Genomic DNA, 26819 nt, shown 5'->3' on the forward strand with positions numbered 1-26819 from the left:
GATAAGCGCGTGATAGCTACTGAAGTGATTTTAAGCAATTCAGAAATGAGAAAAAAGTTATCTTTAAGATTTCTAAAAAATCAATACAGTTCAATATCGATATTTTGATGAAGTAGGTTACGTGTGTCGTTTTATTTAAGAAAAGTTTTTAAGAAAGAAAAACACGTGTAGCAAAACTTGCTGTCAAAGCACTAAACGCTGGCGGATTCGTTTCTGAAGGGAGAAACTCAATTTGGCGCCGATTCCCCGCCCCTCAGCTCACGCGCTCAACTTCTCCAGCGGGACGGGACCACATCAACTCGAGCGCTCCCAATCCGATATGGATCTCTTAAACATGCTGAATGGTTTTAAAAATTAGCGCCATACATCTACGTTCACGTTTTGAACTGTTAAAGCGACATGTTTACCTCGTTCAGCTGAGTGGACGGTAAGTTGAGCGCGTGCTCCCCTTTTCTCTGTGTATTTATAGTAGGCTAACGTTACCCCTACATGTGTACAGCTGTGTGCGAGAGTTTTGTTTCTTTTGCGATTTATTATTAGTTGTGTAATATGTCTGGGGGAAAAAACGAGGTTGTTTTGCAAGATATTATTTAGGTTCTAAATGTTAAGAGTTATGATAATTCTCCGTGTTTGGGTATTGTTTTAAACATGAACTCGTAAAGGTGAGTTAAAATGACACATTAGAATGTATTCTTTGTAGACACTTTTCAGTGTTGATTGTAGGCTACACTGCATTACAATGACATGTGTTGTACCTATAAGATCCTCTAAGTTTCTAAAATTGCTATACATTTGTTTTTTATTTTAACAGAAATGAATTCATTCGTAAGGAAAAGTGCCTCAGGGAATTTGTCCCTTCCTTCCACCATACCGATGTCTCTGAAAGAAGTGAATTTCAGCTGTCTCTTCAATGAGGAGTTCAAGTATATTCTGCTACCTGTGTCATACTCACTGGTGTGTTTCCTGGGACTGATACTGAACTCAGTGGCTCTGTGGATGTTTATCACTAAGATGAGGCCCTGGAAACCCAGCACAGTGTATATGTTCCATCTTGCCCTGTCAGACACACTTTACGTGCTCTCCTTGCCTATGCTCATATACTACTATGCAAACCGTAGCCATTGGCCCTTTGGTGTTTTCCTCTGTAAGATTGTGCGGTTTCTTTTCTATGCCAACTTGTACTGCAGCATCCTTTTTCTCACTTGCATCAGTGTGCACCGCTACCTTGGTATCTGTCATCCCATTCGAACTCTGACTTTGGTGAAGCCACGCCATGCTCACATGGTCTGTGGTTTTGTCTGGACGGCAGTGATAGCCTGCTTGGTGCCCAAGCTGATTTTCGTCACCACTTCTCAGAGGGGCAATGACACTTTGTGCCATGACACCAGCAGCCCAGAGGAATTTCACAACTATGTTACCTACAACTCTGTGGTAATGGTGCTGCTGTTTATTCTGCCATTTCTGGTCATCATGGTTTGCTACTGTTTGATGGCACGGGCCCTTTGCCAACCCAGAAAGGGCCTGTCCCAAAATCAGCAGAGTTTGTCCCGGAGGAAGTCCATTAAACTTATCATAGTGGTGCTGGTTGTGTTTGCAATCTGCTTTGTACCCTTCCACATAACTCGTTCCCTCTACTACGCCTACCGTATTCTAGATGCAGATTGCAAGTCCCTTAATATCGTCAACTTTGCTTACAAAATCACTCGCCCGCTTGCCAGCATGAACAGCTGTTTGGACCCTATCCTCTACTTCCTGGCAGGGGATCACTACCGCTCTAAACTTATAAGAGTTTTTACTAGACAGACTCCGAACACTCGATCTACATTGTATGTGCATGAAAACAAGCTCGGGCTGGCCTTTAAGAACCCAGATGCCGAAGTAGGCAATGAGTCGAGACTCTAGACTCACATACCCAGCCATTTTGGGTAATAATTTAAAAAGCAGTTCTGGAAGACTGCCTCAAATTTAATTAGAAATCTTAAGTGTAAAGTCACAGAGACGCACATCCAGAAGAATTCAGAACAGTCTCGTTGTAAACACTACAACATAGATAAAAGTAAAAGAATCTCTTTGGAGAAAGGATGTGGTTTGCTTCTTTTGTGCACCCCTAATGTTTTTCCCATTCAGCATGATTGCTGCTAATGTAGTTCAGAGAAACGGCAGCTCATAAAAGCACTGATGGCCAATCACTCCTATGGTTACTTGTAATGTTGAAGTTTCTCACTGTTGTTCAAGGACAGAACTTGGCAGTGTTGGGGTTCTGTCAACACAGAAAACAAAACCCACTCTATATCCCAGAGATGGACTCTGGCCTTTGACTGTTACTACAGAAATGCCAGCACAAAGCCTTTTGTGTGTTCTGTTATGTCTGAAGGTTATGTTCCTATATGGCAGGAAATGAAGGTGCTGTTAAAATGTAATTTATTTGAATTAAACCGAAAAGTTGGAAACCTTTTGAGGCAATTTTAGTGAAAAGGTGAATGGTTGTGGGGGAGGCTGAAAGTTGTGCTGCAGATATCCCTTCTTGGCTTGCTTCATTTCTCGTACAGCTGTTTTTGTCCTTTGGTGCAGAAGATCTACAGCTGTGTTGCTGTACATGTGTTTGTGTGCGTTTGTGTGTAATTGCATAGTAGAGCTTAAAGAAGGAAAGAAAAAGATTTAAGAAATCAGATCCGTTTTGGCTTAGTGCACAGTGTACTAATATTTCCCCCGGATTTAACCTCTGTAGGAATGTTTGTGAGTTTTTTTTCATGTTTAGTCTTGTAAATATTGTGACATTTATCTGGTCATGGTATTGGTTTAATTTCAAATTGTATTTACTTAATGTGTTTTATCTTTACATTGAAGTGACTGAGTTTTTTTTTGCATATTAGTCCATTTTATATGCCTCTCTGAATGAAAAAAGGGAAAAAAGACTAAACTAAGATCAATAGACTACCACATTTTTACAAACATTGTTGTTTACATTTAAGTAGGATTCATGTATCTTTTTTATTTAGAACATGCATAAATGAGTTGTAATTTAGTCTTTTATGTGCTTTTTATACTGCAAAAGTTCCCACTTTAAAATGTAAGTTATTAACTGATTATTTACAGCTTTGTTTTGAAGTGTTGTGAATTGAAATGTGAATTACTCGTGTGTTTATATCCACCCTTATATACTGTACAGTAGGAGATTGTGGGAGTCATTTGAGGACACAAATTATAAATGCAATCGTGCGTGTGTGTGTGTGTGTTTTATATATATATATATATATATATATATATATATATAAATTGTATTTTAAAAATGTTATCAAGTAGATAGAAAATATATAAAAAGCCTTTTTTGTAATTTACTTGAAAAGTGAATATATTTAATGCTTGGAACAATTAAAAAAGTCAACTATTTTAATTTTGAAATTGTCATTATCATTATTTAATGTGTCCTTTTTTGAGATTCTGAAGGAGGAGGGAGGTTCTTGGGGATTTTTTCTTTGGTCAGTAGAGGTCCCCAGAACTGTTTTCAAATGTTTTTATTGAGTGAATGCATTTCATATCATTAAGCTCTCTGCCAAATGACTTTGACTATGATAAATAAACCTGTTGGCTGCTGCTTTTGTTGTGGGGGTTTCGAGGCCATGAAAAGTGTGATATGCACAGAAGATAAAAAGTTCATGCCCAAATGAGCCAGGGCCCATGTACACAATACAAATAAATACAATTGCCAAAAAGTATGACTGTGGGCTAAGTTTAGTCTTAGGCATTTCTGTTAAAAATGGGGGAAAAAATCATTGAAATACAATTTTGAATACAATTAAATGTAAAAAAGCTTGAGTGTTGCCAAATGCAAGGTTTATTTTTTATTTTTTGTTTGTTTTGAAGTGATTTTTGTAGTAAAATACTTCTAAAGTGGTATATGTTCTCCTACAGTTAAATGTTCTTGTTAAAGAGGATATGTGATGTTCTGAGACAAATATTTAGTCCTAATCCTCCTTCCCCCTCCTGCCTCTCTCTCTCTCTCTCTCAACTGTTTTCATCCTTTCATTCTCATGCAGGGCCCAAGGACAGGGGTTGGGAGCACTGCAATACAATACTCATAAAAGACATTGAGCAATAAAATAAATGTAACTGCTGGAGAAGCATGATTTTCCCAGCCAGTTCTAGCAATAAGTAACCTTTATGTGTCTTATTTGTGCTGTGCACTGAGGTAAAAGAGAGCTTTTACACAGTCTAAAGAGAGCTGATCTCTTGGTGACAGATGCGTGTTCAGAACAACGACTTGATCAATGTCCATATTAATCTATAAGACTGCAATATAAAAAATATATATTAAAAACAAATGAGATTAACTTTTTTTTCTGTATTCCTGCCCTCTGCCCTTCATTAATATTTGTGTTTCTTTTAGGAAGAGATGGCCTATGATCCTTAGGCAGCCAGTCATATATATCTAAAAGGTAGGCGACAACATACACATCAGGTGATTGTGAGTTCATTGCCATTCATTTTTACTGTCTCACATATGCTGCTTTATTTTATATAAAGCAAACTATAAAGTAAAATAAATGCAGTAAACAACATTTAAACAAATAATGTAAATGTTTGTTTAAACATATAATAAAATAAAAATCATATTAACATTAACATTAAAGATAAAAAGGCTAGGTGAGGAGGTTGTACTTCCCAGTCATAAATTCTGTTTCTGCTTGCTGTGCCATACTTTTTATAAGCAAACTGTTCAACCTGGGATGCATGATGACTTTACTTTCATGGTCTCTCTGCTCTGTTGTTTGTCACATTTGAGAATAAACGAATGATTTCAAGGATGTGGACAAGGACTGAGATGCTGAGAGTGAAGAGGAAGAGTGACATAAAGAGGAAAGAAGTTCATTACCCGGCTGAAAAGGAGGCAAATGGCTTTCATAGTCACCATGGGAACAGGGCTTTTTCTCCCTGACAAACCTATAATAAGGTACTTCACTGGCCTAAACACAATTATTGCATGCTAAAAAGGAAATATTGCTTTCCAATGCAGTAGGTGTAGATGTTGATTTACATGGGTGTTTGAGCAGACATTTTGTATAAATGTTTAATTTACCTCTTTATTTAGATTTTGGCCACATGAAATTTCACAAGAAACTTCTTAATCCTATTACTAAATTGACAAAGTGGTGAATGAAGGGGGCACATCTATAAGAGCAATTATGTAGTTTAAACAATCATTAAAGGTTAAAGCCAAATAACCACATAATGTCAAACAAATGTGAATTTTACAATATCTCTTCTTTCCATGTTTTCATACTTTCAGAAAAAAACATTAGATTTTGCTGTTAGGAGTTTAATTATCACACAAAATGCAAAGCCAGCAGCAATTATAGTATGTATATATATATATATATATATATATATATATATATATATATATATATATATATATATATATATATATATAATCTTAATAATACTGCTTGGTTACATAATGGTAAAAGTAAAGTCAAATAGTAGAATGCTTTTATCTATGAGGGTTTATGAAAAAAAATCTAATAAGTGAATAAATGTAAATATGCCTTCATTTAAAAAAAAAAAATCTATACGATTTTAACAGTATCAAATCTTGGAATTATTTAAATGAAATCACAGTATTTTGTAAAAAAAAAAAAAAAAGCCCATACTCTGTAACGAGGGATAAAGTGCTAGTAAAATCCTAGACCTCATTCAACCAGAGGGTTACTGATCAATCTGCTCCGGGTGCAGCTGGGATCCTGGAGGCTTACAGTTGCGCTGGAGGCCGGGCTGCGTGTGACTGATGATCACACATATAGAGCTGGGAGCTATGTGTAAGGGTTACTGGGGATTAACACAGCCCAAATCAGCTGGGCCACCCCAGCCTAGACAAATTGTTTTAAACCCCATTACAGCAGCCGCACTATTTCCTTCTTATCAAGCCCCCTGCAGCTTCTCATTAATATTCCAGATATATGGCCATGCACTCTGTATCATTGTCTATTAATGAGACGGATAATCATTCATTCAATTATTAGACCGTCAGCCCACAGCCGTGCCCACCGGGTTAGCCTTGTTTCCCAGTCGGCGGGCAGGCTGTAACAGAGGGGTGCCAGTCAGGAGGTGAGGGTGATAGCAGGGATTACACCATATTAAAGCCTCTAATAAGACAAACAGCTCAGGAGGGTTAATGCAGAGAAGGTTTTGGGAGACCAGATATCTGGCTTGTTTTTTGTGTTTTTTTTTTTATGTAGAGGCTCAGCATGCTCAGCACACGCGCGGCGAGAAACTTTTGAACAATAAAACATTCCTGAGTAAACAGTTACGACCAACACTTTTAAACTATGTTATGACTTGTGTATTGACGTGCAGTTCAATGAATCCTTTCTCATCTGAAGGTTAACCCTGACCTCTGTTGGCCAGAAGCTGCTGAGAGATCAAGTGCATTGTTGATTCCTGCTGAGCAGCCCAGATCTGCTGTTCTTCTGTGAGAGCGACCGCCTGGGCCATGACAAACTTCTGAGGACAGCGATAAAATTCTCTTAATTGACATACACACGTAAGTATACATCAGAGTACCAAGCAAAGCAAGTCCGCTCACTCTCCTTGAATGAACTTCACTTCTGTACGTGGCAAGCTTTTGCTGTTAGCGGAAGATGGTCAGACGCGGTCTGAGAGGGTCAAATGGGAACGTGGAAAAGATAGGAGGTGAAATGTTAACAAAATCATAGAAAATCCTGAGCTTGATAAATTCCTGCATGTTAAATTAACAGAAGCAGAAGCGGCAGTGGGAGAGCTTTGTCGCCGGTCCATTTTCTCGGCACAAGGCGCGCGGTCCCGGGGTCAGCGAAGTTACGAAAGTAATTAAAGCGGCTTGATTCACTGCCTGCTGCAGAGAAAAGAAAGCAAGCTGTCATTCTGATTTAGAAAAATAAATTACAATTTTAATAAAGGGGTGTGGGATGGGGGTGCTCTGCTGTCTGGGAGCTTGCTTGCTTGCTTGGATGGGGAAAGGTAACAGGAGGGGGTGGTCTAAGGGTTTCTAGCTGCCTACTTATCAATAGTTGCAATTTTTTGAAACCACATCGGTATTACATTGCGGAGGCACAAGTGCCCTTAAAAAAAGAAAACCCAGGGAACATTAACATACTGATTTCATGCGCATGGCAAAGGGTCTGTGCCAATATCAGAGAGGACTCAGCACTCCTATTGTCTGCTAGAACTCTGGTCTCCTCTGATATGAAAATTCAATTATATTATAACTAGATCTCGCACTGCGTTTTGACAGTCGACGGTAGCGTTTTGCCAGCTGCATCAGTGTGGGGGACCAGAGGGCCCTGATAGCGCTGAGGCAGCCTTTCAGACATTGACATGTTTTCAGGGGACAAGATTACTTAAATGTGTCGCATTTAAGGAAGGAGAGTTAATCTAATGCATTGCCATTATCTCTCTCAGGTAATTCCAGTACCACCCCCAATCCGCGTGTTTACGTACATGCACATCCTCTCATATTCCCAATTACACTACACTGCCATCAGATTCTCTGCGGTCTCTCTGCTCACAATGCGTGTTTATTATTTTTTTTATCTAGTCATTGCCTATAAATAAACAGGAAGTTTTGGCTGACGGGAATCATTTTCTCAGCAGCAAGCAGTTTTTAAGCGACAGCTTTCATGGCTCTCTGAGAACTCAAGTTATTCAGTCTGAATGCCTTGAGAAGTGAGTTAAGTTGTCATTGAATTTTTTTGCGTTCATTAATTCTTTCACACAAGAGGAGCAGAGTGTGGAACTGTACCTTGTTAAAATGTATTGAGATTTAAAAATATATTGCTTTCCTCGTTTAACTTGGGCCCACTAAGAAGTAGTCTTCCGAAAAAGTAAATGTCAAAAAGCGACTTCAAAGAGCAAAACTCTCTGAACTATTTACAATTCCTTTGCACCATTTGCCTTTTACGAGTATAGGAAGACAAATCATGTTTTTATTCATTTATTTATTTATTTTATCCCCGTCATTCGAAATAAGATTAGATGTTTTTATTATAGTAATGTTCTAGGGGCCGGTTGCAAAAAAGTTAGTCATCACATTTTTTTTTTTCTAAAAGACTGTTCATAACTGATTTAAGTCAGTTACTTAAAAATGTAGATTGGTCTAATCTGATGCTAAAAAGTAAGCAGCTAATGCTAGAATATACACACATTCTTAACCTAAGGGCTATGTTTATGCAACTGGACCTAGGTCAGCTTAAGGCTTTAAAGAGATTGTTCACCCTAAAAAACATAGTTTGTCCATACAGCAGAAGTCAGTAGGGTCTAGTGTCATTTTGGCACCCCAAACTTCAATCACATGGACGAAAACAGTCAAAACATTCTACAAAATATTGTCTTTTGTGCGCCACAGAATAAAGAAAGTAATACTAGTGGAACTACATGAGTTATTTTTTGGGTAGCTATCCCTTAAGATATGATCGATGTATTTGAATGTATGAATTTTAAAGGGATAGATTGAGTCATCAAGAGAGCACAAAGTGAATTAGAGAATATTTTGGAGTGTAAATATAACAGAAATCTTGCAGGAGTTTCTTCCTTTCACTGGACTCCAGTGCTCATTGTGTGTGTGTGTGTGGTTCTATGTCAGAGAGGCCAAGGCACAGGAAACGCCCCCCTCTTCAGCCCACAGCCCTGAGACCTGAGAGTGGACCCCCCATTAACCCAGCACAAGAACACACATACCTGCCTCCCCTCATTAGGCTGTGTTGAAGTACATGCTCTCCCAAAAGGAGAATAGAAATCCTAATTAGTATTCTCTGCAGGGCCACAACCATTAGCACTTAATTAGCACAGAGAGCACCCCTCTTTCCGGGTGTGTTATGTTGAGTACAATATTTCTGCATATTCGCTGTATGCCTTGGCCATAAAGAGTTCGCTTTTGTTTTGCACGTGTGCTTTTAGATCTGTTTATTCTTAAATTGCAATGATTTTTTTGAACTAATCTAATTTAATATATTTAGGAGTAATATACAGGGAGAATAAAACAACATCCTCATGATACAGGAAATGTCATAGCGACTGACCCCCTGCTGACCCTCATGACTAGGTCAGTAAGTCTATTAAAATATCATATAATTTGGCCCCTTTTATCACAAGGCAAGGTTAGTTTAGGTTGCAAAAAAAAAAAAAAAAAAATATATATATATATATATATATATATATATATATATATATATATATATATATATATATATATATATATATATATGAATAAATAATTCATGATATTTTTATCATTTAGTGCACAGAGTAGGGATGCTGGAGATGAGTTTGGGGGATTTTATTCACCTTCCCCATTCCTCCTTCAGCTGTTTTCAGTCCTCGGCTCAGCCTAGGGCCGGTGCTACATTTCACTTCCTGAAACTTTAGAGGTGGAAAGCCATCATTTGACAATTTGGCCTGAATGGGGCGGCCGGCAGATTGAATGTCGTTTTCCCACCAGGCTTCTCCATCCAGCCCAGCATGAAGGGGGTTGGACGAGTAGGATTGGGTGTAATGTGCAGAGTAAAATTAGCTCTTTGATGGCAGTTAATGGTTTGAGATGAGTGCCACTGACGTAGATTTCCAGGAAGATCTCTCTTTCTTCCTGCAGCTTGCTCTCTCTTCCCCTACACACCTGTAAGATCAGACTGGGCCGGCCCTGTTGTCAAGGCTGTAATTTGTCCCTTATCAATATAATTATGCAATTCTAGTGGCCTCCTCCTGCTCAGATGGCCAGTTTTCCAGGTGACTAATCCCATACTTTAAACCCGTGGAAATCACACAGACTGGATGAGGAGCCCACCTCAGAGCAGGCCAAATTAAGTTACTTGGTTATAGCATAATTACTGGAAAATAATGTGCAATATAAGTGGCGGCAGTTAAATTCTCTATTTTTGTGTAATTGCCTCCTGTGGCATGCATGGTAATGATGTGCTTAACAGCCAACCTTTTTCAGTGTGTTGTTGTGTGTGTGTGTTGTTGTGGTCAATGTGTTGACTGCCCTTAGATGGGGCCAAGGGTGGAGTTTGCGGTAGTAGTGGTTTCTTATCTTTTCTTAATGACATGACTCTTTGCATAACAAACATAAATAAAACAGAAATTCTTGACCTCGCATATGCATAACTATGCAGTCAGATTGATCTATGAGAATTCCCTCTATATTTATGTAAGCCTTCTTTTGCCTCAGGTTGCATATTGACAGATGGGTTGCGAGGGCTGCGTTTAATGTCTTTATTAATCTGTGTCTGTCATTTTGACAAAGATGGAAATAAAACACCATTTACTGTCAGGAGCCATCAAGACGATCAGAACAACAATTAAAGGCTGTAATGGATGAGCACAGAAAGGTCATCATTTATATGGCAGGTTAGGAACATGTTTGCACTGCTTTGAATTATGTTATATGTTTTGTTAATGTTATATGTTCTTAGTTTAAAACTTAGTTTTACCCTTTTAACAAGCCCCAGTCAGGCAGTAACCCTGAGCATTGACATTCTATTTTTTTTTTTTTATTTCAGACTCTCTCAGTCGTTTCTCTCTCATGCTGTGGTGCTTTTCAGGAGCTCCAGGTCAGTTTCCCTACCAAGTTTTGTGGTCTGCCTTGTTGTCCATTCTGCTCAGCTATTTAAAAAATGTTGAATATCAACAATGGCTTTCACTGGGGCATTGTCAACTTTTGTATGAAGCAATCTTGGCTGAATGCGATGGCTCCCAGTGCAGGGAGGGCTTGGCTCAGCGCTGCTGCGGAATGGAAGACTGCAGCTCGCTTGCCCTTCTCTGTCTCGTCTCGGCTCAAAGCGGCATGGTTTGAGAATCTTACCCCGCTCTCTCCAGCTGAACAGTATGCAGGACCTTAAATGCAGAGAAGGATTTTGAAGAACGACTGTGCAACGGTGAGTGTCTTTCTGGAAAACTGCAGCTGTGGGCTGGAGTACATTTAGAGGGGAGGGGGGGCTTATTCAGGGGTAAATGGGGTGGGGTGGGGGTTTTTGTTGGATTTTGTTGACATTTCAGTTCAGAGGCTACAAAGAGTTAAAAACAAACACATTTAACTTGTCAGAGACTTCCTTTTGACAAAATTAAGTTAGGCTGTCATTCTGTTGAGTCATTTTTGTTAAAGTGAGTGTTCTCATTCTGCATCATGAAGTAATCATTGGATGATGGTACTCCCTATTCATAACCATTGCCCTATTTAATCATCAGTTTTGAGTGTTCAGATTAAAGACTTTAAACTTTCTAATATTCAACACGATTCTAAAACTTTGCCTAATTTTTTGCCTAATTTTTTGCCGAGCAAAATTGTATTGATAAAACGATGACACAAGCCACTAAAGATATGGAGCAGTGCTCTGTCTGTGCCACATGTGGTCTATACATGATGTGTGTAGCTCTGAAAGGTAGTCGAATGTCTTTGTCAGGCTGTCGCCAAGAGGAAGCAGTTAGCGTCTGCGACGTGTCCCCGCCAGTGCAACCGCAACAGCTTGTATCTGCCATTGACATGTCAGTTTCCAGGGCTTTGAGCTGTCAGCCCTACTGCGCCCTTCTCACCCTTCAGCAGTAGCGAGAGAGTGGAAGAAAGAGTGTTTGTGTGAAGGATGGCAGACTGCCATATTAGTGGCAAACGAGTATACAAGATATAAATAGAGAAAGGAAGTAATGCACATTTGGGTCATTTTAAGGGGCTCGTCATGTACTGTTCAGATTACAAAATAACTTTTCTCCCTGCCAGGTCAAAGCAGAGCAACCAAAGTGATGAGACTAATAAGTGTAAAAATGTTAGTGGGATGTTATTATTTTTAGTGTTAACAATTATTGTAAATATTACGGACAGTGTCCACCTATAAGGGTCCGGTTTAGTCCTCTGTGTATCCTCTGTGTCTCTCTCTACCAAGGTGAACAGATTCATCCCCAGGCACCCAATCCATTATCCTGTCAACAACAGCAGGTCCCTGCCACAGTTAGCAGCAACACTGGCCATAATGAAATCATCAGTAATCCCAAAACTCATCTCATCATACCCAAGGTAATTAATGCATTTGGAGGGCGATGGCTAACTCTTAATTAAATTATGCTTCTTTTAATGAGGCCTTTATGTAGAGTAAATTTATTGCCAGTATCTCCATTATCAAGTGCTCGGCGCTCAACAGAGATTCGTCATTTTCACCTCAAATCACTCGCAGATTAACGTAATGAAGCCCATGATTAATATATCAATTTATACTTGTTTGTTTCTTTCCTCAAGATTTAATAAATTACCCAGCATAATTAGTTCTTCAGGATTTTGCCACAGCCAAAACCTCAGTTCTTGCTAATAATGCATAAAGTATTATCGTTACATATTCATTTTAGAATAATTTGGAGATAACAACTTTGTGGCATTAATCATATTACAAAATTGGGAGTATTTAATTAATTAAAGATATAGCCTGCAAATTAATTGTGCATTTGCACAATATTATCTTAACTAATGAAGGTCTGACGAAGCGACTGTTTCGTTTTTAAAAGGCACCAGATTAGTGGGATCTTAATTATGTTTAAAACAAAAGCCATCTGCTTGCCACATTTGGTGCAAAGCAAAATCAGACAACTCAGCATTCTCTGCTAAACAAAAAAAGAGAAAGTTTCTATTGTTTTGGAGAAACTGTAGTACATGGAAATGATTCAAAAGATACATGGGAAATAATGAGGTTTGTAATTAGCCTTCCAGCCAATGATGACATTTCAAGGATGGCAGTTCTTGTCCATTTCTGCAAGTCTGACTGACAAAAGACAGCACAGAATTAACCAAATGCTCAAGATGCTTAATATGATATATATATATATTTTTTTTAATTTCAATTATTTTAATTCATTTTCTTGTTTTAAAATAATTAATATAGTTCCGGGCATGACACGCACGACACCCTAATAGTTTTTCTGACAGGCACTTAAACTAGAGACCTTCTAAACATCATCACAGTGCTGATGTGAAGGAGACAGAGGTGCCAACACGCTGAGAAATTCCTTCACAGATACATTCAGACGAATCTAATAACACCTCTAAACTCAAAGACAATTGCTTGTGCTATTAGAATTTGCTCAGTGATTTAATCAAAACTATATTTATAGTAATTTTCTGCTAAATTAAATCAGCTGTTTAATTGAAATTAGCTTTCACTGGGTTAGAATAAATGTAGTTAAAACTATTTTCATTTAACGCATCATGTACTAAATGGGGTTTTATTAATGTTTCACTAAAATTTTCCTCCTGAAAGTTAAAGATATTGTAGAAAAATGTTATCATTGAGGAGCAAATAGGGGCTGTGTATTCACACCATGTGCTGCAGGTCTTAATGTCTCAGCAGATGATGTGTGCACATTAGCTTCATGCTGCATTAGATGAGGAATCCTATTTATCACTGACTGGGCTAAAGAGCTTCTCAAACATGCTCAATTCCTCTGTTGCAGTGAATATCACATAAGAATATGATCGTTTTCACAGTAAACCACACACTATATATAAAACTAAGTTAGTGTGAAAATGATCATATTCTTTGTAAATGCTTAACATAAGTGGCATACATCTAAACAATTTAAAAAGGATAGTTGGAAAAAAAATCTTTATGTATGCACAACCTTTATGTGGTCATGCCTGGCTTCTATAGTAAAGAAACAGTTAATTGCAAAAAGTCTGCATGAACACAATTAGGCATGAATTGTTTTTTTGTGTTGTTTAGGAGGGACTTCATAAAGTTTGCTCCATGACAGGATCTATACCCTGCGGTGCAATAAATCACATATTGAAGATAGTACAATGTGTTTTAAATCAGTGATGCTTTTATATCCTTTTATATCTAGAGCGTGATGGACATATTTTCTTCTTTTTCAGGTAAAAGGGCTTATCTTTTCTAAAGCTGCATGATAACAAGACAAATCAGTTAATCAAAAGGCTGTGGACATCAGCGGAAGACATGAAGTGCCTTACCTGTGGTTTACCTGTACATTCCCTGCAGGTAACTGAATCTTTAATGGTGAAGAACCTCAAAGAAATGGATGTAAGAAATGTCCTTGAGAGAAATGTTTCAGTCTCTAATTCTGAAAATACTTGATTATTAATTATTATTTTAAACGAAATTAATCTTGTGTCACTCATCCACAAAAAGAAACTGCAAAATTAAATATTTTATTTTGAAATGAACGAATTGGTTTGATTGTGATGTCTAAATGTGGCTGGCATTTGAGCTTTGAACCCCACATGTTGTTCATTCGATACATCTGCAAGTCAGTCAACAACGGTTAACTTTATACAAACTTGCTGAGGACAGTGTGTGAGGAAGCAAGACTTGTCTTTTTTTTCTTTCTGGAATCTAATCCATATTTGTAATTATCTGTTAAACAAGGCTGTTTATACATTAAATTATTTGTTTCGATTGCATACTTGTTATGAATTTTCCGAAACGCGCACATTAACTAATTCTTCGATTAAAACAGCCTAAATAAATAGTTTAAAATTATAGGCTAATTTGACATCGACAAGCAGCGCGTATACATGTTTTGTTTTTATGTGTTGGTGACTCAAAATGCTTATAATAAACTGAACTAAAATAGGAAACGAAACAAAAATGGCGTTTTTTATTTTATTTTACAGCAATTTGCATATCACTGTTGGCTGCTTAATATTAATGACCGGACTCATGTTACAACTTGTATAAAACGGGATATCATTCCAATAGTTCGCAGTGACATCTGAAAGAAGGTCAGACCCAAGCCTCTGTTCTTTAATTGACCAGTGAATATTATTTTACTAGTGTCTGAACCAGAGGGGACGCAACCATTCAGCGAAATACAATAGGAATAACAGACCGTGCTGAAATTGCATCTTAATTTGCATATTCGGTTCAAAAATCATGCAAATCCCAAATGAGACGGTCTTTATTGTGCCTGCAATTGAAAAATCATTCTGTTAACCATGGTAACTCTGGCCTTATTCGTAGCCAGTGAGTTGAAACAAAAAAGTTATTAATTCATACGGTTATGACGTTTAAATTGACTCCAGAGCCGTGCCTAATGGTTCGGGAAGGCTATTTGATCTCAAAAATCGGAGGTGAAGATTAAAGACTAAAAAATAGCCTATATATTTTAGTAGGATATACTATCGTTTTGACTAGGCTCGTTGAACGTAATGAAGTTATTGCTCTAATGTTGTAGGCTACAGAATAGCCTATCGAATTACTCAAATTAAACTGTTTTCCCCCAAAATGAATATATATAGGCTATCGCACTTACATGATTTTTTAAAAGAGGCATATATATATATATATATATATATATATATATATATATATATATATATATATATATATATATATATATATATATATATATATATATGTATTATAGCTTATTGTATTTTTACTTTTAAAGTATGGGTTAAAACTACTACAATAACCGGTAAAAAAAAAATCGAAATAGGCTATTCATAAGTTTCCCATAATTCTGGCTCGAGCTAACCTATCTTAAAACATGTAGAATATATATGATCCACTTATTTTAACTCTGTAGAGCACGGACAACATATGGCTATAACAAAGTTATTCGACAAAAAAAAAAAAAAAAACATCAACAAAAAAACAACAATGTAGATTTTTTGAGGCTCTGTGCGCTTATAATGTACTTCCACTTTAATTGAGTTGAGCTAATTAACAAGTGAATCCACGGGTCCGGGGAAAAAGACTTTACATGTGATAAAGAATAGAAGTCCTGTGGTGATTTGTTATGGCATTGTTGTTCTCTCAATAGTTTATCGCGACAGACAGTCGTTAAACCATTCAGCTAATAAAAACTATCTTACATTTCTCAGGTCTGACATAAAGTAACAATGAACTGACATTTATTATGCTTTCAGTTGAAGGATTAATAATTTTAGATGTTTGCATTTGCTGTTTATTTAGTTAATTAACATATAATATATTGTATTAATCTGCTGCACGGGGCCGTTTTAGTCTATTCGGGTCATTTGAACAGTCGCTGCTTGCCTACTACACAAATGGACAATTTACTGCTCGGGGAGTGATTTTCGGAAGCCTTGCGGCTCGGAGCTCAGTGATGTCGAACACTGGAAGGCTTTCCTGGTGGTCCCCGGCCCTAGCTCACGTTAATTAGGAAATTTGGAGAACAGAAGCCATCATTACCGAGCTCCGGGTAACTGGGAGTTTTCCTTTTCCCGCGGTCTCCTACATTTCCATAAGCAGATTACAAGTGGATGTGTTCCTGAAACCACTCGGATAAATAACCGGTTTCGTGGAATATAAGTCTCCAATTAGAACTTTTGTCATATAAGGACTGGTGCACTGCCATTCACATTAATGTAAAGTGACTAATGATGTCCCAAATGACACGTTTAGCCTATTACCACTCTAATGAAACTCAAAGCGACTGAAAATATGTCCCTGTTGTTTTGATATAGTTGTTTCTCCGTGATTAATTTGTCAGTGAACATTTGTTTAGGCCTATTTCTAGCCTTCTAATCTGTTTAATGTTTTATTTGACGTGATACATTAACTTGACTGCCCCAAATATATTCGTAATTATTAGAGTTTAAATTTTTTATTAGGCCAACATTTTTGTTCTCTAGGTGTAGGCCTATTATGCAAAATTTGAAGCCTGACCTGATCGCTCTTTTAAATTGCATGCTCTAGTCTATATCATGAATTATTAATGCTTTACATATGTAAACATCGGGTCTGAATAACAGCATTGAGTAACAACACTTGCACGTGTTAAGAGCAGTTTGGAAAGTAAATAACGGAGACGGGTTGGTGTCTACATGTCCAAATCGGTCACACACGGTGAAAATTCTCTAAATGGTTGAGTCGTTAGTGTGTGGTGTTAAAAGCCCATCTTGAATATTCAGTGCTGTAATCGTTCAGTCTCAGTGGTGTTGCTGAATGTGTTAAATGTCGATGTTCTCGATGGACGGAGTGCTAATAGGCTACTGACCCTTTCGAAGGTGTAATTTCTCCACAGGAGACTGAAAACCTCTCTCAAGTAGGCTACCCAACACGTCTTAGCTAAGCCTGCTCGAGTAATTTGTAAATCCAATTGCTGATAAAACTTAGAATTAATGCAATTAGCCAAAAAAAAAAAAAAAAATCATAATATAAAAATGTATGTACTTAATTAACATATACTCAAAACTGGCGTGGCACTTCTAAAAAGTCGTTTATAGAGTTTTGTGTAGCCTATAGATAGTCATCAGTTAGACTATATTTTTTTAATACAGAACAATACAAAATTGATCCACAGGGGGGCGTTACTGTATTAATTTTGTATTATGCACTATAAGTGATAGACACTTGACAAAAAATGCGACGTGTGTTTTTAAAACACAAAACTATTTTGTTGAATGTTATTTTTTATATTAAATGAGCTTTGTGTTATTTTCAGTTCAACATGTAAAACTGCAAATACAGACTAGGTTACTACTGTGAAACGTCAAATTGAAGTTATAGTGAGACAAAGAATAGCTGCTTCAGTAGTTTATTATAATATAATACATTATTATAATTGAGTATTATAGCCTATTTATTATACGTTTTAATCAATGTTAGTTTTAAGAGCTTGAATCCCCTCAGTCTCTGTGCTAGAGGAGTAAGGCAGGGCAAAACCCAAGCTTGCATTAGCTCATAGGATTGTCATGTCGCTTAAGAAAATAAATCGAACTTTGAATTAAATATTTATTTCTTATTATTTGTCTTATCAGTAATTATAATAGTGCAGTTGTTGTGCCATATAAGAGACAACGTTTGCAGTTTATGTATGATTCCATTCAATAGGCTACAATCTAACCTGATTCTTGTCTTTTTTATTCAATACATTTAACATGCGTTTTATTTTATTTGTACATTTCCGCATGTTCCGGAGAAAGTTTGAAATTCACAATAGCCTATTTATTTAACCATATCTGGCTACTACAAAGGTAGGGTGATGCTAACATTTTCCATTGGATAACGACCGCTTTAAAACAATATTTGCAAAGTGATTACTATTGTCAAAGTGCAAAGATGCCAGTGATGTATTTTATATCCCACTTAAAGTGCATCCCGAAACTGTGGGGTCCGGGCAGCGCGCTGCTTGGATGTCGGAGTGTGATGCGCTCTGTGATTGGTCGGCGCTGAGCTCATTGTTATGCTGTCAATCCAAATCACATGGCCGAGCCTCTATTAACAGCTGAGCTTAGCGCACAACTTTTCAGAGTTCCGTGGCAGAGCAGAGCGAGACAGGCGGGACTGCTGTGGAGACATTTGAAAGTGTTTGGTGCTTTCGAATTGACCGAAATCTTAGCTCACTGAACTTTTGACTGACCCGCTACTTTATTTTGTGAGGCTCTTTAAATTTCAGCGTTGTCTTTCGAGTGCTTTTAAGGCACTACCTTGAAGTAGCCTGAATGTATAACATGATGGAAACCGAGATTAAAAGCCCCCTTCCGCAGTCCAACACGGGCTCGGCGGCGGGTGGCAAAAACAACAGTGCCAACGACCAGGACCGGGTGAAGCGGCCTATGAATGCTTTCATGGTGTGGTCTCGCGGTCAGCGGAGGAAGATGGCACAAGAGAATCCTAAAATGCACAACTCTGAGATCAGCAAGCGCCTCGGTGCTGACTGGAAACTTTTGACTGACGCCGAGAAGAGACCCTTTATTGACGAGGCCAAGCGGTTACGAGCCATGCACATGAAGGAGCACCCGGATTACAAATACCGTCCCCGCAGGAAGACCAAGACCCTGCTGAAGAAAGACAAGTATTCCTTGCCCGGAGGACTCTTGGCGCCCGGTGCCAACGCTGTCAACAGCGGCGTCTCGGTGGGCCAGCGGATGGACTACACGCACATGAACGGCTGGACGAACAGCGCGTACTCCCTCATGCAGGACCAGCTGGCCTACCCTCAGCATCCCAGCATGAATAGTCCCCAGATTCAGCAGATGCACCGGTACGACATGGCGGGACTTCAGTACCCGATGATGTCCACGGCCCAGACCTACATGAACGCGGCGTCCACGTACAGCATGTCACCAGCATACACGCAGCAAACTTCCAGCGCAATGGGTTTGGGATCCATGGCTTCAGTATGCAAGACTGAACCCAGCTCTCCTCCTCCGGCCATAACCTCTCACTCTCAGCGTGCTTGTTTGGGAGACCTGAGGGATATGATAAGCATGTACCTGCCGCCCGGAGGAGACAGCGCCGACCACTCCAGTCTACAGACCAGTCGGTTACACAGCGTTCATCCGCACTATCAAAGCGCAGGGACTGGCGTGAACGGAACGCTACCCCTAACCCACATTTGAAAGACTCCTAAAAATAAAAATAAAAAGACTATAAGTACTTCGGATACTTGAACACTTTGGTTTGCAAAAAAGAATCGAAGTTCAATTTCGTTTTTAAAAAAAGAAACTATTTTTAATGTCAATGAGTTGTCCGTTTTAAAGCATTTTATGACGACATATCGGGGACTTCAGAATAAATTGCATTGCAGAGGAGCTTTTATCATAAGCTGTAAAGCAATCAGCGTCTGTAGAAGAATATTGGACTTCTGATTTACTTGCCGTCAGAGTTTGTCTCTATGAAAAAGGCACGTGGCTTCGTGAAGAGGCTGTATTTCAAAAACAAAAAAGAACGAAAATATGGAGGGAGAGAGAATGTTCACTCATAAATGTTTACACTTATTTTTAGAATGTCGATTTTGTCCAAATCTGTGTAGTCTTCTTTTTGTTGTTCATTTATGAACTAGGTTTTATCGAAATGAAAGTGTGCTGGTCGCAAGCGCAAAGTTTGTTTTATTTATAGTGAGTTGTTTTTTTTTTAAAGCTTGTGAACCATTGTACGTCTTGTTGAAATGTTCCACTTTTGTTTGGTGAATCTTCCTTTCTGTGATGTTATGGCAGTATCATGTTAATTCATTGTGTGGGACGGAGAGTTTTTATTTAAACTGACGTTTCTACGTAAGACCATCCTATTCCTAAATGAATAAATTTGTTTTACAAAAAAGGTTTATGACTAGATATGAATTATTATTTTTTTTACTTCAGTTATAATTTGGTTGTTCGAATCGCATGTCTTCCGGGAAACCAGAATAAATTCGCTTGAACCCAAATGTAGTAGCCTAATTTGAGGCGATCGGTTAAATGAAGAGTAAATATGCGAATTCAGACACGCTCGCTACTAAGCAGTTGTCATCACGCGTGGATTGGTTTTAAGCGTTCTCATCAAACAGCAAATAGCTATTTTTATGCCTTCCAAATGCTAATTAATAAAACTGGCCTTTAAATGACTCCTATGGGCCTATAAATAAAATTCTATTAATATAGGCTAATTAATGTATAAAGTATCCCCCCTCCCATAAATATCAACTGGTGTATATATAGACTATAGCTTACTGACCTTACAATGGAACTAATATTTGTTGTTTTCATAAGATACACTTTATTGATGAGACATATCTCCCTTGCAACAATACAATTAAAAACATGCAAAATCATAAATGCATAAAAGGGACAAACATATTGTTTTACAAATGAACTTTCATGCATATATTTTCCAAAGTGTGTCATTTCCTCCTGCATTTTCAATTGCTGAGTCGCCTAGGTACACACAGTTCCTCAGAATTACTTGTATAATTATGGTTAACTAATATTTTTAATCCATTGAATTTGTCAAAGCCAGACGATGAAGCAGCCAATAAATTCAGATAATTATGTTCATCATAAGAGATTAATGCAGGGATAATTTCTGTGCTATTTCACTTTATGAGCCAAGTGTGGCCGGATTTTTGTGGGGTCAGACAGAGGTTAAATGTTTCTTATTTTGTGATTTGAATATCACACCACATATTGTCTTTTGGTCTGCTTGTCAAAGGACCGTTTTCACCCTATTTTTCTTGCTGTTAGCCAAGAAGAGGAGAAACATACAAGGCCGTTTCGGACTGCCTACTGTAATTTAGAGTGTAATTTCAACTACTGAGTCCTCAATATATAATATGTATAGTAGCCAATGTACTGTGTATGCACTCTTAAAAATAAAGATTCTTCAATGGCTCTTTACCAGATCTTTGGTTCAGCAAAAACTCTCTTCTAATAAAGACACATTTTATGGTATAGGTGATTTATTTATATATATATATATATATATATATATATATATATATATATATATATATATATATATATATATATATATATATATATATATATATATATATATATATCTAATATATATATATATCTAATATATATATATATAGAAAATCATAGATGCTTTTGAATAAAGAACTACTGAATAAAAAGTTCTAAGTGATAGTTTTAGTGAGGTTTTCCTATAACATTAGGCTGAAAAAGTGAGTGTGAACCTGTAAAGTAAACCTATATGGATTTTGAATGCTAGATTTCTAGATTTGACTTGTTTTTGAAATATCATTTGTTCATCCATTCAATAATTATCCATTCTGCAAAGCACCCTACATTTTCAGAATCCAAACAAACCCACTGATTTACATTTGGAATAACCTAATGCAATTAACATAAAAAACTTTCAGGATGTATTGCATTATAAATGCCACCTGTATTTTTAAAAGTACCGTCCTTAATTTAATCTCAACCAGGCATTTACATTATTAATGACCGGTAAATGCTCAAATAAGAGATTGTGTTCACTCTTAAAAATAAAGGTTCTAAAAGAGGATTTTCACAGCAATGCATAAAGAACCATTTTTGGTTCCCCAAAGAACCTTCAAGTGAACTGTGCTTAAAAGAGTCATATGAAGAACATTTAAAAAATCTAAAGAACCCACTTCCAGGGTTGTTAAAATCCTTCATGGAAACATCGAGGCCAATACAGAACCTTGATTTTTAAGAACTCCGATTCTGTTGTCACTTCATTTGTAATTTTTGCACTAATGGGATTTCTCATAACAGCAATATGAATCAAATTTTTTTTTTTTGAATGACACTGTCACACTTCGAAAGTATGCAACCGAAATTCTCTATTTGCACTTGACTGCTTTACAGCAGGGGATGAGTTGCACGACATAAAAGGCATTTATTCCTCAGAGCCATTGAATGCATGCACTGGCTGCTGTCTTTCCCACATTCACTGACAGGTTTGATCCATGCCTCATTGCTGTGCTTGGATTAGCCCTGTGCACCTCTATGGATGCCAACAGATTAAATGGACCTCCCTGAAATCAGCGGCAGTCTTAAGTCATTCTAGTGTGTCTGAGACTACGTATCAGCTAATCGTGCTGCCTAATTCTTAAAAAAAACTTTTTTTTTTAATTAGAGAAACAGAAGCAGTGGTGAATTTGTTGCATATGTCTGCTATGAACAGTACACCATGGTTTACTAAACAGTTTTTACATCCACAATCACAATACTTTTGAACTTGATATCCACTTGCCAGTTAAAAGGCAGGAATGTATTAAGTAAACTCATATGAGTGAAGCTGTAGGCCTGATAGCATAATGCATTTGGTCTTTTCCAGCAAAGAGTGGGGCTCTCTCATTCACTGAACCTGCTCAGCAACTCATTGGGAACTCCTCATTCCAAATCTCTAGGTGTTTTTTGTTTTTTTCGGCAGTATTGCCGTTCACGAATGTACACAGATTACAGTACGTCAGTTGAAGAAATGGGTGTGTTTGAAAAATAAAGTGAACAGGCTCTATGGTATTTCGATGGTGCCAGACTGGACTTGCTGTGGCGTTGTGTACTAAAAACAACATATCCTAGTATTGATTAGCAGGCTGGCTCAGGGCATTGCTGTCGGGCCTGTCCACTGGAGTGAGACTCATGTGGGCTGTGGGGACAGAGTGGAGTCGAGGTGTGGGGGTGAATTAATCTCCCTGAACTGGGGCAGATGTCATTGACGAGCCCCTATTAGATCAGCTCTTGCCGTGGGAAAATGGCATCCAATCCTTACGGGGTCAGGACTTTGAGCTGACCCTCAAGGTCTCATCCCACCTCAGAGAGCTGTCCATTCTCCTGCACTTTATCTAAGAGACAGGCTCACCTCTCCTGCCTATGGCTATTGTCTTGTGGAACCATTGTATGTTTGCTATTCTTGTACCTCATTATACACGTAAATCTAACCTCTTCCTCTTCTTCCAGCACGTGTCACGATTTTGGTTCCTCTCTGCATTTTATGTTCATGTATTAAATGAGTGTTGCTGCCTTGTTCACTTTAGTTTCGCTTTAGTTTACACCAGTCTTTACTCCACTTTTAAAAATAAAGTTTCCAAAATCCCATTTTTTGCAGCAATGCCATTAAAGAACCTTTCCTATAGAGAATATTTTGTACAATGGGAAGGTTCCATAGACGTTCTTCATTGAACCATAGATTATAGTTAAGAACCATTGTTTCTAAGAGTGGAGAAGCTCCAAAAGGCTGCTGACACATTTGGAATGCGAATGTCAGTGTATTTATCAGATATAAACATTGTAGAGTACAGATATAAACGATGTCAGTTGTATTTGAAGTTTAAAGATAATCCCACATCTAGTTATTGTGCCAACTTGCTTCTGTCCAATGATTCTGATTATCTATTTATCTATTTTTTATTTTATTTTTTGTTGGGGGGGGTAATTACAGTCATGGTTGCATCTCTGTGGCATTACACAACCACAAAAGAATGTAGAGAGGGAGGTTTAATGGGTGGTTGCAGCTCCAATTTAGGCTCGGCCCTGCAGTCCAGGTGCAAGTGCATTGATGTTTGTAGAGTAAATCATTCTAATTAATATAGTCTTAATACAAGGGGACAGACTCTTTTAACTGTGTCTAATGAGATGCATAAACAGGGAAGTGTATTCTGTAGGGAATATTGTATTGTACTTTGATCTCTGTTAAAGAGTTTTTATACAGTGTCATTCAATGCCATTCATGTTCCTTTTGAAATGATGTAATATTTTGTCGAGGACATGAATGTATTTTTTCTCAACATCAGGAACTCTATTGTTTCATAAATACTTGTCAACAAAGTTCCCACTAAACACCAGTTATAATAACACTTTTCCTTTATCTGTGCTAAAAACTCTGCACATTTATAATACTTGGGAATTAGGTTATTCTTTCAATGTTTCCCTATAGCTTCTCTTGTCAGTGAAAAGTAGTGGCCTGGAGGGGAATTACTGATTATGATATTTGAGTGAAACCCCTTGTAGAGCCGCGGAGCCTTAAAATGAGTGTGTGGAAATTTCCCTGAACTTGGAACTACCCTGCCCTTAACGTCTGCACTGCTCAGTTGGGTGGAGCAGGTGCTGTGAATTTCTCTGACGCAGGATGGAAACAGGTTTTAGGGTGCCTGTCTCTAACCCAGCATCTCCAAGATGGAATTGGGTGGAGTGTGAGTGACATTAGGGTAGATGGCACAGTTTTGGTGACATGTCAACCCAGGGAAATGGCATAGATTGTTCTTTATATAAGTTGTATTCAATCCAATCTCACAAGTAACTATTTTATTAGGAAACACATGATTTTCTGTAATAAAGTAAAGAAAATATTAGTAATTTATTTATTTATTTATTTATTTGATTGGGACAGTGCATGTTAATGAACACAACATGGAGTACATGCATGTAAACATGCCGGATTGTAGCCGAGGGCTAATTTCCATCCGTAGTCCCAAAAGTAATGAAGTAATGATCCCCTTAATCCCACCTCTAAACCTAACTGTTAGTGGGGCATAGATACAAATAGTCTGAATTAGCTACCAATTCACCAAAACATAGTTACACATTGCCATGAGAGTGTTTGTTTTATTGAATGATTTGTTTCATTGATTTATTTATTGTTGGTTTTTATTTATTTGTTTAGATGTTCTCCTAAAATTCCTTTAGAGAAATAATGCACATGAGAAAACTTTTGACATACAAGAGGTGGATCCTACTAACATGGATGTATACATGGATATGTATATATGGATGCTTAGTTCAGATAGTGGTCTTCAAAGAAATATTTGAGGAAATATTGAAGTCTGGTTGCATGTTTAGGTATCTGCAGAGCACAGTATGAGATGCATATACATGTTGAGATCTCTTCTGAAACAAATGCATCTGATGCTTTCAGTGTCTTTTCTTCAGGAGAAGCTGAACGCATCTATATTTGCTCTTCATTACTGAAGCACTTGAGATATCAAACATCTAATTAGAGATTTTTCTTTCCAATGGAAATTTAACAAAAAAAAAATCTTTTTTTAGTCCAAATATTTTTTGTATAGTGGAGGAAGGACAAGTTGATGTGTGATGCACAACCTTTTTGTGCATTGATAGTTAAAGCAGTTGGCAAAGTAGAGACAATACATGGGTACAGAGGTTATAGAGTTGGGGGCAGGGCTGTAAAATGGGAGATTAGGCCTCATCTAGGCCACAGATATTGATTAGTGTAGGTTGGGTCATCAAGAAGAAACAGAGATTGACAGATGAACAATGGTCTTATATCTGCGTGATGACTCCTTGTCATGTCTGTAATGTCAGGGGTTCTGAGGATGCTTTGACAGTAGGTACATTAGTCCAACTCACCAGAAATTCTCCTCAATTCCTCTCTCTTTTATCCTCTGTGTTATTGGTGAATGTCTTCACTCAGGTGAACATCTTGTAGAAGTTCTCCATGCACATGGAAATAAGACCCCGCACAGAAGTGCCTCACTCGTGTATTGATTAGTTGCCATTGCCGTTCAGCCCGTTCTATGAGAGATGTGCATTTGTGGGCCAAATGCTTATATTAGGGCATGTCTGGAGGGGTGAAAAAAATGTAATGTGCTTCCTTAATACTTCTTTTACGGAGTGCCCCACTACAGATTATTTCGCTTCAGTTTCAATAGGTGAGATGTTTCAATCAATAATGATATGATAATGTGCCACAATATTTTGTTGTTCATTGTTATTTATTTGTGTTTTATAATGTAAATGGATTAAGGGATCATTCACTAATCTTCATTTGCCAATTTTCTATACAGTGAAGTCAATGGAGACCAAAACAACATAGGACCCCATTGACATTTTTCAAAATTTCTTCTTTAGTGTTCCTCAGAGGAAAGAAAGTCATACAGGTTTGGAACAACATGAGAGTAAATAATGACAGCTGTTTTGTTTGTTTTCTGAGCAAACTATCCATTTAGTTCACTAGACGGAAAGAACAATAGCATTAGGAATTCCATTTAGGCCAAAATACTTACGCATTTGTTGTGGTATTTCATGATATAGTTAATCATCCAGTATTGTGTCCTGCTTTTAAGTATGGTACTCTTTGGTTCTCCCCTATGTTTAGCCTTTAGTATCTCAATCACAATTGCATAATATAATATATTTTGAAATGCTTTAAAGACACTCGCATACTTCAACAGCCTTATTATTTTGTCCACTTCAGCCTGTCATTCACAGCAGCACTCCAGGGTCTATTAGCATGTGAGTGAGCTTGTAGAAAGATCAGTAGCTGGTGTGACTTGCTACTTGCAAGGGTGAGAAGGAACATCAGCTAATGAGCAGTAGCTGAAGATAACAGAAAATAAACAAAACACGGCGTTAAATCTCTGAACCCAGCCCTTTCCCTCTTTCATCTCATTTAATGTTGTGTATGCCAAAATGTTGACTGCACCTATATAGGTCCCGCTTGTCAAAATAGTATTATCGTGGGTTTAAAGCTAATTAAAATGCCCTGTTTCGTGGGAAACCAGTCTGGCTTTTAACTGTGGGTTAAGGTGATATGCTTTTCACCAGTGCCTTGAAAATGTGCTATGTAGGCCAAATGAGACGTAAAGCTTTTTTTTGTGCACCCAAAAAGTTCATT

The 26819-nt window shown here is 37.7% G+C and overlaps 2 protein-coding genes and 1 long non-coding RNA gene across 6 annotated transcripts in view; all 3 read left to right on the forward strand.

Moving 5' to 3' along the window:
* Positions 1 to 260: 260 nt before the first annotated feature.
* On the forward strand, positions 261 to 3230 carry p2ry4 (pyrimidinergic receptor P2Y4). Of its 2 annotated transcripts, none has more exons than XM_067457611.1 (2): positions 261 to 427; positions 812 to 3230. In XM_067457611.1, the coding sequence occupies exon 2, from the start codon at positions 814 to 816 to the stop codon at positions 1900 to 1902; it is 1089 nt and encodes a 362-aa protein (XP_067313712.1). In that variant the 5' UTR covers positions 261 to 427; positions 812 to 813; the 3' UTR covers positions 1903 to 3230. The 2 variants fall into 2 exon arrangements, with proteins under 2 accessions (XP_067313712.1, XP_067313713.1); XM_067457612.1 differs by lacking the exon at positions 261 to 427 and adding an exon at positions 601 to 662.
* A 7078-nt stretch (positions 3231 to 10308) lies between these two features.
* LOC137092996 (uncharacterized) overlaps positions 10309 to 26819 on the forward strand; it is a 40181-nt gene continuing 23670 nt past the window's right edge. Inside the window, exons 1-5 of one of the 3 annotated variants that reach the window (XR_010908379.1) lie at positions 10309 to 10377; positions 10530 to 10580; positions 10698 to 10904; positions 11904 to 12034; positions 13880 to 14003. This is a non-coding gene — a long non-coding RNA (uncharacterized lncRNA). The remainder of the gene's footprint in view (positions 10378 to 10529; positions 10581 to 10697; positions 10905 to 11903; positions 12035 to 13879; positions 14004 to 26819) is intronic. The other 2 variants (XR_010908380.1, XR_010908378.1) reach the window with 2 other exon arrangements.
* On the forward strand, positions 17784 to 21065 carry sox3 (SRY-box transcription factor 3). The gene has a single exon (XM_067457609.1). It carries the CDS (start codon positions 18437 to 18439, stop codon positions 19334 to 19336), a length of 900 nt encoding a protein of 299 aa, XP_067313710.1. The 5' UTR covers positions 17784 to 18436; the 3' UTR covers positions 19337 to 21065.

Source organism: Pseudorasbora parva, chromosome 11, assembly GCF_024679245.1.
Source record: "Pseudorasbora parva isolate DD20220531a chromosome 11, ASM2467924v1, whole genome shotgun sequence".
Classification (NCBI taxonomy): Eukaryota; Metazoa; Chordata; class Actinopteri; order Cypriniformes; family Gobionidae; genus Pseudorasbora; species Pseudorasbora parva.

Excerpts from the sequence above, each read along its gene's own strand:
- sox3 (XM_067457609.1), top strand. The coding sequence starts at position 18,437 with ATGTATAACATGATGGAAACCGAGATTAAAAGCCCCCTTCCGCAGTCC.
- p2ry4 (XM_067457611.1), top strand. The coding sequence starts at position 814 with ATGAATTCATTCGTAAGGAAAAGTGCCTCAGGGAATTTGTCCCTTCCT.